The following is a 20,225-nucleotide window of genomic DNA, read 5'->3' on the forward strand; positions in this document are numbered from 1 at the left end:
GCGGTGGATTCTGACTCACACATACCCCCACTCATTACTCTGGTTTAGGGGCAAAGACCTCTGATGTCATCTGCTTATCAAATGTAGGAGATGGGAGATGGCCTGACTGCTTGGACTGAAACAGATCCCATGCCACTCATTAAGATTGCTGCCCCTGAGAACTTCCTGTTCCTTGCATCTCTTGCTTCTGTGGTTAAAACAGACCTGGAAACACTCTCATCTTTTACAGTTATCCTCCTACACATGCTGTGGGCTATAATTTCCTCCCTCCAGTTGCATCTAGTTTCTGTCTTCCACGGATTTCTTAACATTCCTCCTCCATTATTGGCTTTTTCTTTTGTTTTATAATGCTTTAAGAATTTGTTCTTTTAAAGATATATTTTCTATCATTTCCCCACCACCTATATTGTTGTCATTTTAGTCTGAACTACCATCGTTTCTTTCCTTTACTACTATTATAGTGTCCCAACTTATTATTTCCATTCTTGCCAATATATAATCTATTGTCCATTTGATGGCTATACTGCTCTAGTTAAAACAAATCAAATCGTATATTTCCCCAAACTTGAAAAAAAAATTCTCCAGTGGCTTCCTATCACATTCAGAATAAATTCCAAAGTCTTTATCATTCCCTATATGACCCTGCCTAAGCTACCCTTTTCCTAATACTTTATGTCCTCCCACTCCCTTCATTATCCACTTCGTTTCATCTATGCTGGCCTTTTTGCTTAAACATGTTAAAGAGTGTTTTCTTTGAAGGGCTTGTACATTTGTTCTTTCTTGACTAAAGGACTATAGATTTCTTCTTAAGTGAGAGAGGCCGCCTCTCTGACCACCTAAACACCCAGCTCTAACCTTCATAATTGCCACTACTTGACTTGTTCATTGTTGTCTCAACTACCAGAAAACTGGTTTCATTTGAGCGGAGACTTCATCTTATTCACCACTCTAGCCTTAGAACACTTGCATATAAAATTTTTTCAGTATTTGTTGAATGAAGGAATGAACAAATATCTAGCACTTAGTGTGCATGGGAAAGTATGTGGATGTGCCCAGGTCACATATTGATCCAATATTCACTCTGTTATTTACGTAACTGAAAAAGTAAAGCCGCAGTGTGAGGAATTTGTTGGATGTATGTAGTTTGTCAGACTATCAACTATCTATTGATTTGTGAATTGAGGCTCTTGAAATAAGACTGTAAAACTGATTGTGACAGTTTAACCTAGTATAGCCTTTTAAGGTTGGGAGGTTATTTTCTGCTTTCCAGCGTAGCATTTTATATATTATTGGGTTATATTATATACTACATTTGGTCTTATTTGTCTGTTGGATCTCTATTTTTCTTAGTAATCTAGGAGTTCATTAATGGTAGGATCTTAGCATCTAGCACAGTACCAATGCCTTGCATTTAGGCCATCGAATTGATGAAGGAAGCTTATCAATTCTAGGAATTCTGGTTCTGTATTTCAGGAATCATGGGGTACTTCATCAGAATTGTTTTTTTTATTGTACTAGCTCCATTTTCTGAATCAAATGATTTTTCATTAGAGGTCATCTGTACATAAGCCGACTTACTGCTTCTAGAGGCTAAATAGGTGCATGAGCTAATGTAATATGGCTGAAACCCAGTTTTGATTTACTCCTGCAAAGATAGCATTATGCAGGCATTAGACTCTGATATATAAGATGTGTATTGGTATAATAATGCCTATGATCAGTTCATGCTGGAAGACTGGGAAATTGTACAGTATTTGACTTTGTGTGATTCCCATTATTTGTATCTGGTTTCATTTGATTATGGCATGCTGGTGTATCTATAGTAATAATGTACTAAATTTTCAAATATGCTATCTCCTGGTTCTTTTTCTTTCCTTATAAACATATGAAATATTTCGTAGAAATGAGATGTTCATGTGCTTGAAACGTATACAAATTATCTTTAGTCTGGTGACGATGATTTCTTTATTAAACCCAGAGTGTTTTATTATATAGAATGATAAGGAAAATTATTTCAGTATTCAGTATATCATTTCTTTATCTCAGTGTAAGAGTATTTCTGGCATAGTGGCATCACTACTGTACAGGATTATTTTGTTGTTATAGTACTTTCTCTTTCTGATAAAAATTATTTAGCTTTCAACATAGATTGCTTTAGGAATAAAGAAAAAAATTTTAATAATACATATGTGCCAGGCTCTGAGCTAGGTGCTTTCACAAAATCCTCATTTAATTCTCAGAATAATGCTGTGAAGTATTATTTTCAGTCAGAAAATATTTCAGGCTTTACACTAATCTATGCCAAAAGTTTCAAATCAGCCTTGTTGGTAGCACATATTTAGAATCTTTCCATTCTTATATTTAAAACACAAATTTGTTTGTTGGTGGTTGGACCAACAGAGTTGAAAAGATCTGACCTTAAATGACAAATCCCTCTGAAGTGTCTTTATTTCTTGTCGTATGTTTCTTCTGAGATTTAACTTCTTGTTGATAATTCTTTGTGTAACACTCTTTTTTCCAAAAAATTAAACTTGAAATTGGCCCTCTAGCCAACAATTTCTTATTATCTTAGGGTGCTAGGGGTATGTCAGAATGTGTTTATATATTTCAGTTACACTTTATATTTTTTAATGTGAGTTATAATAATTGTATTAAGTAAAAAATTACTTTTACCAAACAATGTAGACATTTAAAAAGGATATGTTAGGGCTTCTTCCTCTTCCACTCCCCTAAAGTAACTAGTATTAATTGTATTCAGTCTGTATCCTTCCATGTTTTCCGCTAAATTCATACTGGCACATGCATGGATGTGTTTGTGTGTGTATTACTTTGAAGATTTTAAAAAATAAAATGCATTTTTTTGTTTTTGTTTTTTTGCGGTATGCGGGCCTCTCACTGTTGTGGCCTCTCCCGTTGTGGAGCACAGGCTCCAGACGCGCAGGCTCTGCGGCCATGGCTCACGGGCCTACCCGCTCCGCGGCATGTGGGATCTTCCCGGACCGGGGCACGAACCCGTGTCCCCTGCATCGGCAGGCGGACTCTCAACCACTGCGCCACCAGGGAAGCCCTAAAATGCAGTTTTAATTCTCTTCTCCCTCAGCTAACAGTGTAGCATGGCCATCCCTCCAGGAACATACTTAAATTCTAATTTCTTAAAATCTGTATAATCCTCCTTAGCTAAGTAATCCATAATTTATTCCACCATTTCCTCATCAATGAGTGTTCAGATTTTCAAAGTGATTCATAATAATTTACTTAGTAATATCTTAAACTCTAGGAATATGCAACCCTAATCACATTTTGTGTCAGAACATATTAAATATCCTACTTAGTATTATGATAATTGGACTAGTTAACACTAGAAGGCTTGTAGAAGCCACTCCTTGCTTATCCATATTTATGAATGAAACGGAATAAAAGCATGGGAGCTAAAAAGGTTGGAAAAGGTATGTTGGACATTTAGAAAGATTCTGATTTAAAATATTTTTATCTGAATTCTTCTCGCAAGAGATAAAAATGACAAAAACCTCTTTGAAAAACTTCATAAGTTTTATTGAAGGGTCATAAAGAGTTGGATAACAAAGAATGAGGAAGGAACCTATTAGTGAAGCCTAGGGTAAAATTATTATCTAATAAATACATTTTGTGTTTTGTTTTGTTTGAGGACCAGGCTGGATTTAATAAATGTTATTCCTAGTGAAAGATTGAAGAGTTGGTTCCCACAAGGGGGCAGACTAAGACAGTCTGAAATCCTTGACACTATAAACAATATTTATTTTACATTCATAATTCATTTACTAAGAAGGAAGGGGAAGTCACCAGGGACTAGAAATGAATAGAGAGACAACTGACCAACCATCGCATGAATGGTACCGTATATTGGGGGCATCCACCTGCCTCTTCCCCAGTGCATGCGCGAACTTTTGGCAGGTTGGACGCTCAGCTGTGGCTGTAGTCAGGTTGGCCTCGGTGAGCAGAAGCCCATATTGCTGAGCCCATGTATAAATTGCATCCTGCTACCGTGGCCTCTTTGTTAATGAGCCCACTGGGCAAAGATAGAATGGCTGGGTAAAGAGACTGGCTTAGTACTCCAAACTGGTCATCTTATCTACGGGGTTATTAAGCACCTTCTCTGTAGAGTTTGCCCTTTGGTAAGCATTCACATGGGACATAAATTGCTTCATATTCTGTGCCCTTTCAAAGAGGTCTGTCCATATACCTTATCCCCAGATTTCCTTGTCACCAGTTCTCTAATTATTCCTTCCAAATCTCTGAATATCCAGTCGTACCATTAAACACTGTCCTTGAGTCAGTATAGAACAGTATCTCTGTCATCTCTCCTTCCAGGCAAAATGAACAACTAGGTACCCTGTTCATACTTCTGGCCCTGGAAGGGTTTCCCTTCACCACTGTCCTTCAGGACCCCAGAATGGGGCTCTAGTATTGTTGTCATCTGCATGTTATCATGCAGAGATATCAGTAAACAAGATTAATTTTTTTTCCCCCTCAGTGAGATGGTCATAGAGAATTCTCCATGAGATAAAATATATCCAGATTGAGAGAAAAGAAGCGATATAGCAGGAATTAGGAACCTTGGGCATCTGGGCCACTTGCTTATGCAAATTATTTATGCCTTCAGGACCTGCTCAAGCCTGATCTCATGTACATCCCTTCCTTCTGATGATGAAGTGCTTCAGTACACACCCAACCATATTGCTTTGTTGGTCCAACAAAACTTAGTTCATGATGGACTGCCCAGGTCACATGGTAACATGGTGGCCCATGATCAAGCATTCATTCTAAGGCCCTGTGGTAAGCCAAAAGCTGTTTTTTGAAAAAGAGTGATAGTTATTTGTACCGGATGACATAGCTTTTTTACAGAATGCTGGAGATCTGGCCTGAGATTCACCTAAAGTTGTGCAATAACCGTTCAAGATCCCTATCTAGCACAGATACGTCAAGCAACATTGGATCTAGTGGGTTATATAATCCAAGTGGCAAAGCAGCTTTCACAGCAGCCCATATGTGTTGCAGAGCCTTCAATTGTTGTGGGCCTCTCTCACATCCAGCAGTCTTGGTAAATGGTTCATAGTTGCATACCCAAATGAGGAACAGATTGCTTCAAAAATCCAAGGAGGTCTACTGGGCATTGCACTTCTTTCTCAGTATTAAGAGAGAGTAGGTGCAGCAACTTCATCACCTTGGAAGGGATATCTTGAATTGCTCAAGACCATAGGGCTCACAGAAATTTTACCAGTGTGGAAGACCTGTGAATTTTTGTGGAATTGATTTCCCACCCTCTGGAGTGCATATATTTTACCACAGTATTTAGATCAGTTGCTGCTTCTTGTTCACCAAGTCTAATCAGCATGAAATTATTAGTGTAGTAGACCAGCATGGTGCCCTTAGAATGGAAAGGCAGTTAAGGTCCCTGTGGACTAGATTATTCCTAAGACCAGGAGAATTAATAGCAGGTAGGCCAGAGAAAATGTATAGCTAACCCTGACAGTTGAATGCTTACAGCTTACGATGATCTCATTCTCAGGTCTGTAGCTGCAGACCTGGTACCAGGGATATGTTGATTTGCTTTAGCAAGAAAACCACATCTAAAGCAGTAGCAGCAGTGGGATACACAACCTGAATAAGTTACAAAAATCCATTGGCATTCTCTAAGGTGTGTCTTTCTTCTGCTTAGGCCATATCGATGAGTTGAATGGGAATGTGGTAAGAGTCATCACTCTAGGATCTTTCCAGTGTTTAGTGATTGGATCATACTTTTTGCCTTAGATTCTAGAAACTAACTGAACTTGATTCTGGACATAGGTGTAAAGCTTTACTGTGCAGTACAGTAGTTACTGACCCTTGAAATGTGACTGGTCCAAAAGGAGACGTGTTGTATGTGTAAACTACACACTAGATTTTGAAGTTTTCTGTCTTCCCATTCATTCAATAATGTTTGCCTTTACTTATTATTTCTTTTAATTTTTTAAATTTTTTATTTTTTGTGGTACGCGGGCCTCTCACTGTTGTGGCCTCTCCCATTGAGGAGCACGGGCTCCGGACGCGCAGGCTCAGCGGCCATGGCTCACGGGCCCAGCTGCTCCGCGGCATGTGGGATCTTCCCTGACTGGGGCACAAACCCGTGTCCCCTGCATCAGCAGGTGGACTCTCAACCACTGTGCCACCAGGGAAGTCCACCTTTACTTATTGAAGCATTGTTGTGATAGTTGCTTTAAGGTCTTTGGTGTTTAATTCTAATATCTGTATAATCTTGGGAGTAACATCTGTTGACTTTTCCTTCTCATGTTGAGATTTCCCTGTTTCTTCATATGCCATATTATTTTGGATTATATCTTGGACATTTTGAATATTATGATATGAGACCCTAGGTTTTATTTAAGTTCTAAGGAGAAGGTTGATTTGTGTGTGTGTGTGTGTGTGTGTGTGTGTGTGTGTGTGTATGTCAGTGGCTAGTCAACCAGATTATGTTCAGGAAACAGATTCCTATCTGCATTCTCGGGCCTCTAGTTCCAACGTCAGTTCGGTTTTCTGAGCATTTCTATTTAGATCATTTCCATGTGTGGGACCCAGTATCCATTCTGGGACCAGAGTGGTAGTAAGTATGTCTTGTTGCTCTGTTCTTAAAGCCTATGGTATGGATGTTTAGGGTCACGTCCATGCACGCAGAGCTCAGAGGTGAGCCCTGAAGTTCATATACAACTCTTATGGAATTGTTTGCTTGATATACCTCCACACCCCAATCTTACCAACATTTTCCAGCTCTCAGACTCTCCCTTGCCAGTAGTCTGGCTAAAAAACAGGGACTCTAGTTTCCCTGTTGCACTGTTCAATTCCTACAACTGTGTCTGCATCCAAGTCAAGTGATAAGAGGACAGAGAAATAAAAAGCAGTGAGGATTTGCCTCACACTCTTGGGATTACAATTCCTGGGGTCAGAAAAAAGGGTTCACTTCTCCCAGGGTTTTAGGTACCTGCCCAGTCACCACTACCATCTCTCTGCTGCTACTGCCATAGAATTGGCTGGAGACCAGGATAGAAGAGAAGGGAAAAAGGAGGGATTTCCCCTAGTTTCTCAGACTAGCAAGGGCCCCCTTCCCTGTTCCTCACTAGAAAGGGAGGGATTTTCTTGGAGCTTTTTCTTACCCGGTGTACACTTCTCAGTTTTGAGCTGCCTTTGAGTCCAGGTGAGGCAATACCTGAGAAAAAACATGGCAAACTCACCACCACTTCAATGGAACTTCACATTCTGGGCTGCTTTTCCAATCTGCCTGCTACTGTTTATCTTCATAGTCTTCAGATATGTATTCTACCCATTCTTTTTGGTTGGTTTTTGGTTATAGATTTATTTGTTTTAAAAAATAGATTTTCGGGCTTCCCTAGTGGCACAGTGGTTGAGAGTCCGCCTGCTGATGCAGGGGACACGGGTTCGTGCCCCGGTTGGGGAGGATCCCACATGCCGCGGAGCAGCTGGACCCGTGATCCGTGGCCTCTGGCCTGTGCGTCCGGAGCCTGTGCTCCGCAATGGGAGAGGCCACAACAGTGAGAGGCCCGTGTACCGCAAAAAAAAAAAAAAAAAGATTTTCTATTTTAGAGTAGTTTTAGGTTCACAGCAAAATTGAGTGGAAAGTACAGAGTTTCTATATATGCCTCTTGCACCCACACGTCCACAGCCTCCCCCACTGTTAACATCCCAGCACCACAGTGGTACATTTGTTAAAATAGATGAAGTGACACTGACACATCATTATCACCCAAAGTTCATAGTTTACATTAGGGTTCACTCTTTTTCGTTAGGGTTCACTCTTTTTTTTTTTTTTTTAAGGAAGCCTTTCATTTTTATTTAAAAAAATATATTTTTTAAATTAATTTTATTTTTTGGCTGCATTGGGTCTTCATTGCTGCACGCAGGCTTTCTCTAGTTGCGGCAAGGGGAGGCTACTCTTCATTGCGGTGCGCGGGCTTCTCATTGTGGTGGCTTCTCTTGTTGTGGAGCACAGGCTCTAGACGTGCGGGCTTCAGTAGTTGTGGCACGTGGGGTCAGTAGTTGTGGCTTGCGGGCTCTAGAACGCAGGCTAACTAGTTGTAGCGCACGGGCTTAGTTGTTCCGCAGTAGGTGGGATCTTCCTGGACCAGGGCTCAAACCCGTGTCCCCTGCATTGTGGATTCTTAACCACTGTGCCACCAGGGAAGTCCCTAGGGTTCACTCTTGATGTTGTACATTCTATGATTTTGACAAATGTATAATGACATATACCTACTATTATAGTATCATGTAGAATAGCTTCACTGCCCTAAAAATCCTCTATACTCTAAATGTTCATCCTTCCCTCCCTACAGTCCCTGGAAACCACTGATCTTTTTACTGTTTCCATTGTTTTGCCTGTTTCAGAATGTCATATAGTTGGAATCATACAGTATGTACCCTTTTTCGATTGGCTTCTTTCACTTAGTAATACACATTTAAGGTTCCTCCATGACATCTCATGACTTGATAGCTCATTTCTTTTTAGTGCTGAATAATATTCTATTGTTTGGATGTAGCAGTTTATCCATTCACTGAAGCACATCTTGGTTGCTTCCAGGTTTTGACAGTTGTGAATAAAGCTGCCGTTAATATCCATGTGCAGGTTTTTGTATGGATATAAGTTTTCAACTCATTTGGGTAAATGCCAAGGAGCATGACTGCTGGATTGTAGGGTAAGAGTGTGTTTAGTTTTGTAAGAAGCTGCCAAATTGTCTTCCAAAGTGGCCGCACCATTTTTCATTCCCACCAGCAATGAACGAGCGATCCGGTTGCTCCACATCCTTACCAGCATTTGGTGTTGTCAGTGCTTTGGATTTTGGCCATTCTAATAGGTGTGCAGTGGTACCTTGAGTTGTTTTAATTTGCAGTTCTCTAATGACATATATTGAATGTCTTCTTCGTATACTTATTTGCTGCTTTAGTGAGGTGTCCAGGTCTTTTCCCATGTTTTAATTTTTTTTCTTATCATTGAGTTTGTATACTTTGGATATATTTTAAAATATTTTCTCTCAGTATGAGGCTTGTGTTCTCATATTCTTGACAGTGTCTTTTGTAGAGCAGACATTTTAAATTTTAATGAAGTCTAGATCATCAGTTATTGCTTTCGTGGATCATGTCTTCAAGGTTATCCAGATTTTCCATGTGATGTTCTAGGAGTTTTATACTTTTGCATATTACATTTAAGTGTGTGATCCATTTTGAGTTAATTTTTTATGAAGGGTGTAAGGTCTGTGTCTAGATTTATTGTTTTGGAGGTGGATGTCCAGTTGTCTAAGGATCATTTGTTGAAAAGACTGTCTTTTCTCCAGTGTACTGCGTTTGCTCCTTTGGCTATATTTATGTGGGTCTATTTCTGGGCTTTCTATTCTGTTCCATTGATTTGTCTGTCTGTTCTTTCATCAGTACCACACTGCCTTGATTACTGTAGCTTTATAGTACATCTTGAAGTTCAGTAGTGTCAGTCCTCCATCTTTGTTCTTCCCCTTCAAATATTGAGTTGGGTATTCTGGGTGTTTTGCCTCTCCATATAAATTTTAGAATCAGTTTTTCTTTCTTATTTATTTAATTTTTATGGCTGCATCTGGTCATAGTTGTGGCACATGGGATCTTCGTCGAGGCATGCAGGATCATTCATTGTGACACATGGGCTCTTTGTTGCTGTGCACGGGCTTCTCTCTAGCTGTGGCACGTGGGTTTTCTGTCTCTACTTGCGGCACGCAGGCTTCAGAGCACGTGGGCTCTATAGTTTGCAGCACGTGGGCTCTCTAGTTGAGGCGTACAAGCTCAGTAGTTGTGGCGCATGGAATTAGTTGCCCCACAGCGTCGTGTGTGGGATCTTAGTTCCCCGACCTGGGATCAAACCTGCATCCCCTGCATTGTAAGGTGGATTCTTTACCACTGGACCACCAGGGAAGTCCCTAGAATCAGTTTTTCAATATCAACAAATATTGATTGGGTTTGCATTAAGTCTGCTAGATCAGTTTGGGGAGAATTGACATTTTGACAGTATTGATGCTTTGTATCCATGAACATGGAGTTTCTCTCCATTTATTTAGATCTTCTTTGACTTCTTTCATCACGGTTTTGTAGTCTTCCTCATATAGATCTTCTATATATTTTGTTAGAATTATACCTAAGTATTTCATTTTTTAATTCACAGTTTTATAATTCCAACATCTTTGCCATATCTGAGGCTGGTTTTGATGCATGCACTGTCTCTTCATACTGTTTTTTGTTTATTTGTTTTTTTTTTTAACTTTTAGTATGCCATGTAAGTTTCTGCTGAAAGGTGAATATGGTGTACTGGATAAAATGAACTGCAGCAAATAGTAATGTAATTTTAAGGTGGGAGTGGGGTGGGAAGCATTCTGTAGTCCTATGATTAGGTCTCAGTCTTTTGGTGAGCCTGTGCCCCTGGACTGTGAACTTTACCAGTGCCTCTGAGTTGTTGTGTTCCATTGATTTTGTGTCCATTCTTTTACCAATACCACATACTGTCTGAATTACAGTAACTTCACATTAGTCTTGAAATGAGGTGCTGTGAGACTCCAAACTTTGATTTTACTGTTCAAAATTATTTTATCTATCCTAGTCCCTTTGTTTTTACATGAGTTTAAAATCAGCTTTTTGATTTCTACCAAAATAATTGACTGCTAGATTTTCATTAGGATTGCTTTAAACCTATAGATCACTTTGAGACCTAGCACCCTAAAATCTTCAGATCCATGAACAGGTCAATAGTGTATCTCTCCATTTAGGTCTTTGATGTCTTTCATCAGTGTTTTGTAGTTTTCAGCATACAAATATTGTACATATATGGTTAGATTTCTTCCTAATTATTTCATGTTTTTTTAATTTATTATTTCATGTTTTTAATGGTGCTATTTTGGTGTTACTGGTTTAAATTTTTTTTAATTTTCTGCATATTCATTGCTGGAAATTTGCTTCTTGTATACGGACTCTTGTATCTTTGAGTTTGCCTAACTCACTTGTTTTTTTCTAGTGGATTTTTTTCTAGATTACTTAAAATTTTCTGCAGGCATGCTGTCTGATTACATGACCCTGTACTAGCTATTACACTTCTCTTGGCCTGTTTCCTGCCTGATATTATGGACACGTTATGAGACTATTACTGAGTCACAGAGTGCTGTAAGTTAAAATGATATTTGGAATAATTTCAGGCAAAACCCCTTTGTTTCTGAAATATGTAAAAGCCCTTTGACTTTAGGGACTAGTTTATCACCATGTTCTGTTTTGTTTTGTTTCTCTGTGTACTTTTTAAAAGTAACTTTTAGTAACACATAAACTGGAAAATTCATAAGTAATGTATACAGTTTAATGAATTATCATGCTAGAGGCTTTTGATTTATAAGTTTTATTTGTGGTTATTTATGTAAGTTGAAAAATTAGAAGGCAGTTCTGTAGAATAGGTACGGCCTTCAGCTAAAGAATTTCTTTATTAACTTGAACTTTAATATCTCGTAATCATCTGTACTAAATATAAGGCTTAGGACTGAAATTTTTATTGAGTCATAATTACTCCTAACATTTCTTTAGTGTCCATATACTTGATATCCCTGTGCTATCTTTCTTTTTTTTTTTAAACAAATTTATTTATTTTTGGCTGCGTTGGGTCTTCGTTGCTGCATGCAGGCTTTCTCTAGTTTCAGGGAGTGGGGGCTACTCTTCATTGCTGTGCACAGGCTTCTCATTGCGGTGGCTTCTCTTGTTGCGGAGCGTGGGCTTTACGTGTGCAGGTTCAGTAGTTGTGGCTCTCAGGCTCTAGAGTACAGGCTTAGTAGTTGTGGCGTATGGACTTAGTTGCTCCATGGCAACTAATGGGATCTTCCTGGACCAGGGCTCAAACCCGTGTCCCCTGCATTGGCAGGCGGATTCTTAACCACTGTGCCACCACGGAAGCCCTCCCTGTGCTATCTTAATTCAACTTTTGAATATCTAATCTCCGGGTATCCAGCAAAACAGAATTTTTTCTGTCACATTAGCAGTTTATTTTATTCTGCCATATCTCTATCACATTATTTCAGTAACTTTTATTCAGTTGATTATAGCAGGAAAAGTGAGTGGTAGGAAAATGAAGATTGAGTAATTTGGAGTACCAGTAAATATCATCTTACATGCTTGGTAAATTGGATTTCTTTTTTTTTCTTTTAACGTTTATTTTTTTACTTGGCTGTGCCGGGTCTTGGTTGCTGCACGGGGGTCTTCATTGCTGCGTGCGGGATCTTTGTTGCGGCATGCGAACTCTGTATTTGCGGCAAGTGGGATCTAGTTCCCTGACCAGGGATTGAACCCGGACCCCCTGCATTGGGAGTGTGGAGTCTTAGCCACTGGACCACCAGGGAAGTCCTGGTAAATTGGATTTCAAATTTTTTACTTCCTTCCTGTTATAAAATTATACATCCATTTCTTTTGCTATGCAGCTTTTCAGTGGTTCCCACTGAAATGCACCAGGTGTATTTCCATGCCCCATTGTTGTTGTTCTTGGACTTGGCTTGGGCCAGTAAAATATTAGTGAACAGAGGTCTTAAATATGCTCCTCTGATTTAACTTGGTCTCCTGCAGCCCTGTGATCTACCATGACAAGAGTGTGCCCCACATATTCACTGCCCCTTCAGTGACTAGGCCCAATATGAATGACACATTGGAATAGTTCTGAACTTGATAACCCAACCAAGATCAGCTGACCCACAGTCAATCTACAGACTCATGAGCATAAAAGTGAATGTTGTGGACTACAGAGGTTTTGAGGTTGTTAGTTACCCAGGAAAAAATGACTAATGCAGTCAAATTCTGTTCGTGCATACCAGTACTTTTCTTTACTTGAAACATATATTTTTAGTTTTTTCTCTGTATTTATAGGGCAGAGAAGATAGAGGAAAATATTTTTAAGCAAAAAAGTAAACTAGGACATCCATACTGGACTAATTGCAGTATTATTCCTTAAGGAGTATTATTAGATTCTAAAATTATCAGCTAAGTTTTAACATTAGAATATTTCAAATGAAGAGATACTTCACTAAATCAAATGCATTCTTCTAGATATATTGTCTTTAAACAATCTAGTGCTGATTTTTCTTTAATTAGGGAATTATTACACTAATGACATACCTCTTTGTAAACCTGTAAAATACTGTAATTCCATATAAATCAGTCTCATGTCTATTTATGAAAGCCCAAAGATTAGAAATCTATTAATAAAGAGACTTGTAAAATAGGTCTAGGAGATTTCATCTGATCACAGTTCCAGAGAGAAAGAGAAGAGAATGGTTGGAAGAAAATAATTGGTCAATACAGTAAAGGAAAGGACCCAGTGACTAATGAGAAATAAAAAGTTAAGACCTATTCTGGTAAAAGTTTTGAAATCCAAAGATAAGGAATAAGTCCTAGATTTCTACCAACAGAAGTTTGGGGAAAAGATAGTAGTGATCTGGACTATGGTAGTGATAGGAGAAATGAAGAGCACATGGTAGATTTGAACTCTATATGAGGTTGATACTCTGCAGAATAGCTATTGCGTTTGTTGCAAAGGGATGTGATGGGAAGAAATGAATGATTACTAGTCTTCTGGTTTGAATAAATATGTGAGTAGGTGATAAATATCTACATAATATTTTTTAATTGAGGTAACTTACCATTTTAACCATTTTAATGTGTACAATTCACTGGTTTTAGTACATTTACAGTGTTGTGCAAGCATCACTGCTATATAATCCATCACCCCAAAAGGAAACCCTGTACCTATTAAGCAGTCACTCCTCATTCCTGTAGTCATCCCTGGCAACCACTAATCTTTCTGTCTGGATTTGCTTATTCTGAACATTTTATATAAATGGAATCATACAACATGTGACATTGTTTTTGTCTGGCTTCTTTCACTTAGTAGAATGTTTCCAAAGTTTATCAGTGTTGTAGCATGAATCAAGCCTTCATTATTTTTATTGCTAAATAATATTTCATTTTATAGATATACCACATTTTGTTTATTGATTCATCAGTTAATGACATTTGAGTTGTTTCTGCTTTTTGGCTATTATGAATAATGCTTCTGTGAACATTCATGTTCAGATTTTTGCTTGAAAACCTGTTTTCATTGCCTTTGGGTATATACATAGAAGAGGGATAGCTGGGTTGTATAGTAATTCTGTGTCTAACTTTTTGAGGAACTGCCAAACTGTTTTACACAGCAGCTGTACCATCTTATATTCCCACCAGCAAAGTATGAAGGTTCTAATTTCTCCACATCCTTACCAACACTTCTTTGTTGTTTTAATAGCCATTCTACTGGGTGTGAAATGGTATTTCATTGTGGCTCTGATGTGCATTTCTTTAATGAATGATGATATGAGTATCTTTTTATGAGCTTATTGTCCATTTGTATTGTACATTTCTCTTTGGAGAAATGTCTGCTCAAGTTTTTTGCCTACTTTTAAATTGCATTGTGTCTCTTTTTGTGGTTGAGTTCTAGGAGTTCTTTTTATGTTCTTGATTCTAGACTCTTTTTTTTTTTTTAGTTTTTTATTTTAAAAACTTTTTTTGGCCGTGCCACTATGGCATGTGGGATCTAAGTTCCCCCACCAGGGATTGAACCTGTGCCCCCTTCAGTGGAAGCACGGAGTCTTAACCACAGGGCTGCCAGGGAAGTCCCCTCAATTCTAGACTCTTATCAGATAAATGATTTGCAAATATTTTCTACCATTCTGAGGGTTGTCTTTTCACTCTCTTGATAGTGTCCTTTGATGCACAAATGTTTTATCTTCCAGTTTGCTAATTCTCTCTTCATCTGTGTCTAATCTGTTTTTTCAATCCACCTATTGAGTTTTTATTTTCATAATTCATTGCTGAAATTCTAAACTTCTACTTTCTTTAAATATTAAGCATGTTGGGCTTCCCTGGTGGCGCAGTGGTTGAGAGTCCACCTGCCGATGCAGGGACACGGGTTCGTGCCCCGGTCCGGGAGGACCCCACGTGCCGTGGAGCGGCTGGGTCCATTGGCCATGGCCACTGAGCCTGCGCATCCAGAGCCTGTGCTCCACAACAGGAAAGGCCACAGCAGCAAGAGGCCCGCATACCGCAAAAAAATATATATATATTAAGCATGTTAATTTTTTTCTTTTTACATAACATGACACACAATTTTAATACAGCATTTGGTCAGTATTTCTCAATAGAAACTCTGAGCGCTTTTGACTCAGTAATTGACTGTGTCTAGGAGCCATGATGTATATTAGGTCTCCAGAATTTATTCATCTAATAACTGAAAGTTTTTACCCTTTGACCAACATCTCCTTTTGCCACCACCATTCTCCTCTCTACTACTATGATTTTGACCTTATTTTTTAGATTCCACATATAAGTGAGATTACATAGAGATTATTTCTTTCTGTGTCTGGTGGCTTATTTCACTTAGCATAATGTCCTCCAGGTTCATCCCTGTTGTTGCAAGTGGAAGGAGTTCCTTCTTTTTTAAGACTGAATGATATTCCTCAGAGAGAGCGGGAGAGAGAGGGAAACAGAGAGAGTGTGTGTGTGTGTGTGTGTGTGTGTGTGTGTGTGTGTGTGTGTGTTTGTAAAATCACATTTTCTTCATCCATCCATCCATTGACAGACACTGAAATTGTTTCTATATTGTGGCTACTTTGAATAATGCTGCAGTGAACATGGGAGTGCAAGTATCTCTTTGAAATAGTGATTTTTATTTCCTTTTGATATATACTCAGAAGTAGGTTTGCTGGTTCATATGGTAGTTCTAGTTTTAATTTTTTGAGGAATCTCCATACTGTTTTTTGTAATGGTTGTACCAATTTACATTCCCACCAACAGTGTATAGGGGTTCCTTTTTCTCTGCATCATTGCCAATACTTATTATCTTTTGACTTTTTGGTAATATCTGTCCTAACAGGTGTGAGGTAGTATCTCATTGTGATTTTGATTTTTGTGATTGATGATTGTTGATGTTGAGTACATTTTCGTGTGCCTGTTGGCCATTCGTATGTCTTCTTTGGAAAATATTTATCCAGGTCCTTTGCCCATTTTCAGAAAAAATTATAATTATTTTTTTGGCTGTGTTGGGTCTTCGTTGCTGTGCGTGGGCTTTCTCTAGTTGAGGTGAGTGGGGGCTACTCTTTGTAGTGGGGCATGGGCTTCTCATTGCAGTGGCTTCTCTTGTTGAGGAGCACGGGCTCTAGGCATGCAGGCTTCAGTAGTTCTGGCTCACGGGCTCTAGAGTGCAGGCTCGGTAGTTGTGGCTCATGGGCTTTGCTGCTCCGCGGCATGTGGGATCTTCCTGGACCAGGGCTCGAACCCATGTCCCCTGCGTTGGCAGGCAGATTCTTAACCACTGCGCCACCAGGGAAATCCTGCCCATTTTTTAATTAGGTTTTTTTGTTTGTTTGTTTTATTTTGCTATTGAGTATGAGTTCTTTACATATTTTTAGTATTAACCCCTTATCGGATACATGGTTTGCAAACATTTTCTCCCATTCTGTAGGTTACCTTTTCATTTTGTTGATGGTTTCCTTTGCTGTGCAGAAACTTTTTAGTTTGATATAGTCTCACTTGCTTTACTTTTGTTTTTGTTGCTTGTGCTTTTGATGTCAAATCCAAAAAAATCATTTTCAAGATGAATTTCATGGACTTTTCCCCCTGTGTTTTCTTCTAAGAGCTTTATGGTTTCAGGTCTTAGGTTTAAGTTTTAACCCATTTTCAGTTGATTTTTGTGTATGGTGTAGGGTAAGGATCCAGTTTCATTCTTTTGCATGTGGATATTCAGTTTTTCCAATGCTAGTTATTGAAGAGACTATCCTTTCCCCATTGTATATTCTTGGTGCCTTTGTCAAAGATTAGTTGACCGTATATGCATGGGTTTATTTCTAGGTTCTCTATTCTGTTCCATTGATCCATGTGTCTGTTTTTGAGCTAGTACCAAATTGTCTTCCTACTGCTTTGTAATATAACTTGAAATTAGGAAGTGTGTTATACCACCAGTTGTGTTCTTCTTGCTCAAGATTACTTGATTACGTTAGCTATTCAGAGTCTTTTGTGGATCCATGCAAATTTTAGAGTTGCTTTTTCTATTTCTGTGAAAAAATGCCATTGGAATTTTGATAGGGATTACATTGGACCTGTAGATTACTTTGGGTAGTATGGACATTTTAACAATATTAATTCTTACAGTCCATGAATACAGGATATCTTTCCATTTATTTGTGTCTTCAGTTTCTTCATCAGTGTCTTATAGTTCTCAATGTACAGATCTTTCACCTCCCTGGTTAAATTCATTCCTCAGTATTTTAATCTTTTTGGTGTTAAGCATACTAGTTTAAATTCTGTGTCTTATTGTTCCATAGTCTGTATTCCCTCTAAGATTTTATTTTGCATGATCTTTCTGATTTGCTTTTTTCATGTTCTCTCTTTGTTACTGTTAGTTAAGGACGAGATATTGTATATGAAAAATTGTGGAAGTATTTTGAGATCTGTGATGATGTTATCTTCTTCTAAGAAGATTTATGTTTGTTTTTGGCAGGGACTAGCAATCCAAGATTGCCTTAATTAAATTTTGTGGTAGACATTTGGAGCTGAGCTTCAGTCCTGTAAAGGCCAGTCTAGTTTTTTTTTGTTGTTTTTTAAAAAAATTAATTAATTAATTTATTTTTGGCTGCGTTGGGTCTTTCTTGCCGCATGTGGGCTTTCTCTAGCTGCAGAGAGCAGGGGGCTACTCTTTGTTGTGGTGCGCAGGCTTCTCATTGCGGTGGCTTCTCTTGTTGAGGAGCATAGGCTCTAGGGTGTGTGGGCTTCAGTAGTTGTGGCATGCAGGCTCTGTAGTTGTGGCATGTGGGCTCTAGAGCACAGACTCAGTAGTTGTGGCACATGGGCTTAGTTGCTCCGTGGCATCTGGGATCTTCCCAGACCAGGGCTCGAACCCGTGTTCCCTGCATTGGCAGGTGGAGTCTTAACCACTCGCCACCAGGGAAGTCCCTAGTTTTGGTTTATACACACTCCTAGAATGTAGCCCTTTGGGGTTCCAAACAAAAGTGTTGGAGTTACACCAGCTCCCCCTTCACAACTTGGTTCTCCAGCCATTCCAGTACTTGTCTTCCCAGCTCTGTAAAACTGTCAATGGCTTCTTAGCCTTTCAGATGCCACAAAGTAAAAAGTGGCCCCAAATACCAGGTCTCAGTCTTCTTGTAATTCTTCATCATGCTATTAACTCTCCAGTGCCTTCAGGAAGATTTTTTAAATGTATATAGTTGTAGTTTTCTTAGGGAAAGGTTGGTCTGAAGTATATAATCTGCCGTTGCCAGAATTCTGTAGAAGTCAACAGTACGTAAGTGGAAGTAAACAGCATATCATTTACTCTTTTTTTAACTGTTTGAGCAGATTCGAAAATCACCATATAATGTTAGTCTCACCCATTTATATTTTCAGGTACATTCTTGGAGAAAGAGAATAAGAAATAGAGTTACAGTGATCCTACTAGGAATTGCACAGATTGGATTGTCAAGCAGGGGAATATCTTCTTTCATGTTTGTCTTCTCAGGGACAGTTGAAGACCATTGCTGTAATCGTAACACTTGTTGCATTGAACTGTAATTACTTTTTATATGGCTACGTTGTTCATGAGACAGTGAGCCCCTTACGAGGAGGAATCCTGTCTTCTTCATGTTCAGTTTCCTAGTGCTGGACCTGAAGTTAAGTACCCAGTTAGGTAGAAATGAATCTGTGTGTTGGGAATTCCTTATTTTCTTTTCACAGTGAAAAATCAATATCAGTGTACACTGTGCTGAGTCATCCAAAAAGATAAATTTTCATAGAGAAGAATTTTAGTAGAAGAATGTGTTCTCACCAGCTCTTTTCTCCCATTCTCTTCTATGTAACAGGTGGCATCTCCACAGAAAGCGACTGTGCTTTTGAGCCAGACTACGCCGTCCCACCACTTCCAGTGAGTGAAGGTATGCAGCACATTCGGATTATGGAGGGCATGTCTCGCTCTCTTCCATCCTCCCCCTTACTCACACATCAGTCTATCAGTGTTCGGCTCCAACCTGTGAAGAAGTTAACTGGTAAGGACTTTACCTAAATTTAGTATATTTAACAGGAAACCTAACAGTGTGGCACTCTAGGTCATATCAGATATGTTTCTGTGCAGCTCTAGGTTTTTCCTCTTTGGCCTTACTAATGTCACAGACTCTTGGAAAGTGGAGCTCTTACTGATTTTAGTTTAGGGAATTAGAATAGTGCTCCATTTGACAGATTGTTGTATTTATTTCCTAAACGATCCATCTGTTGTAGACATATTTTTCTAGGCTTTCAGGAAATTTTCAGCTTTGCCAGAATATACTGTTGTTCTGATTGCATTTATCAGCTTGTTCATGTCAGATTACCAAATGGAGATATTGTAATTTTAGAATAATAAACGCTTCATAGTTTAGCAAAGGTACATCAGTTTGAAATCCTGATTTGTATATTTCATACCCATTTTTAAAAGCTGATCTAGATATTTACCTCTCCATGGTACAGTACTCCAACTTGTTAGGATATTACTATATAATTCATAAGTTGTGGATTGACTTTAATATGATCTCACAGTATGTAATTGTGCAGTCAGGTCTAGTTGTTAGGTATGAAACTGTGTCTTGATTAAATGAACTTTTATCCCTTAAAGCTTTTTCAGGGAAGAAACTTTAATATATTAAATGATACTTATGTGCGAAAATATGTACACCTAGATCACTTTGTCAGGTTTCTTTTAACATTATTAGTTTATATCAACATCAGTAAGTTGACTGGTGTTGAATGGATTATGAGTGTATGGAGGCAAGAAATGAAGTCATTCCCGAAGCCTATATTGACTTCCTCCTATGTGTCTGGCATTGAGTTAGACAGTAGTGTTGATTATTGAATGACAATTCAAAAGAAAATAAGATGATAGAGGAGGAAATGAGATTTTTCACTCTTCCATCTATTTTGAATGGAACTTTTACAATGTTTATAATTTTCTTTAAAATAATAGTATTTCTTTATTCTGTAGTTCCACAGAGCATAACTTATGCTTCTTTACAACCTGCACAAAGCATAAGTTATGCCTCTTATATTTTTTATTGTTTTTTTAGGCATCTTCAAATGACTGAGTCAAAGTCTACTTTGATTCTTGGGTCATTAGG

At 38.6% G+C, this 20,225-nt stretch overlaps 1 protein-coding gene across 7 annotated transcripts in view; it reads left to right on the plus strand.

Annotated features, from left to right (window-relative positions):
- Positions 1-20,225, plus strand: part of TANC2 (tetratricopeptide repeat, ankyrin repeat and coiled-coil containing 2) — a 364,111-nt gene that overhangs the window by 95,917 nt on the left and 247,969 nt on the right. For 4 of the 7 annotated variants that reach the window (XM_032616890.1, XM_032616892.1, XM_032616893.1 and 1 more), the window contains exon 4: positions 18,942-19,124. In XM_032616890.1, coding sequence (XP_032472781.1) covers positions 18,942-19,124 — 183 coding nt within the window. The remainder of the gene's footprint in view (positions 1-18,941; positions 19,125-20,225) is intronic. The other 3 variants (XM_032616891.1, XM_032616895.1, XM_032616896.1) reach the window with 1 other exon arrangement.

The sequence above is a fragment of the Phocoena sinus genome, chromosome 20, assembly GCF_008692025.1.
Source record: "Phocoena sinus isolate mPhoSin1 chromosome 20, mPhoSin1.pri, whole genome shotgun sequence".
NCBI lineage: Eukaryota > Metazoa > Chordata > Mammalia > Artiodactyla > Phocoenidae > Phocoena > Phocoena sinus.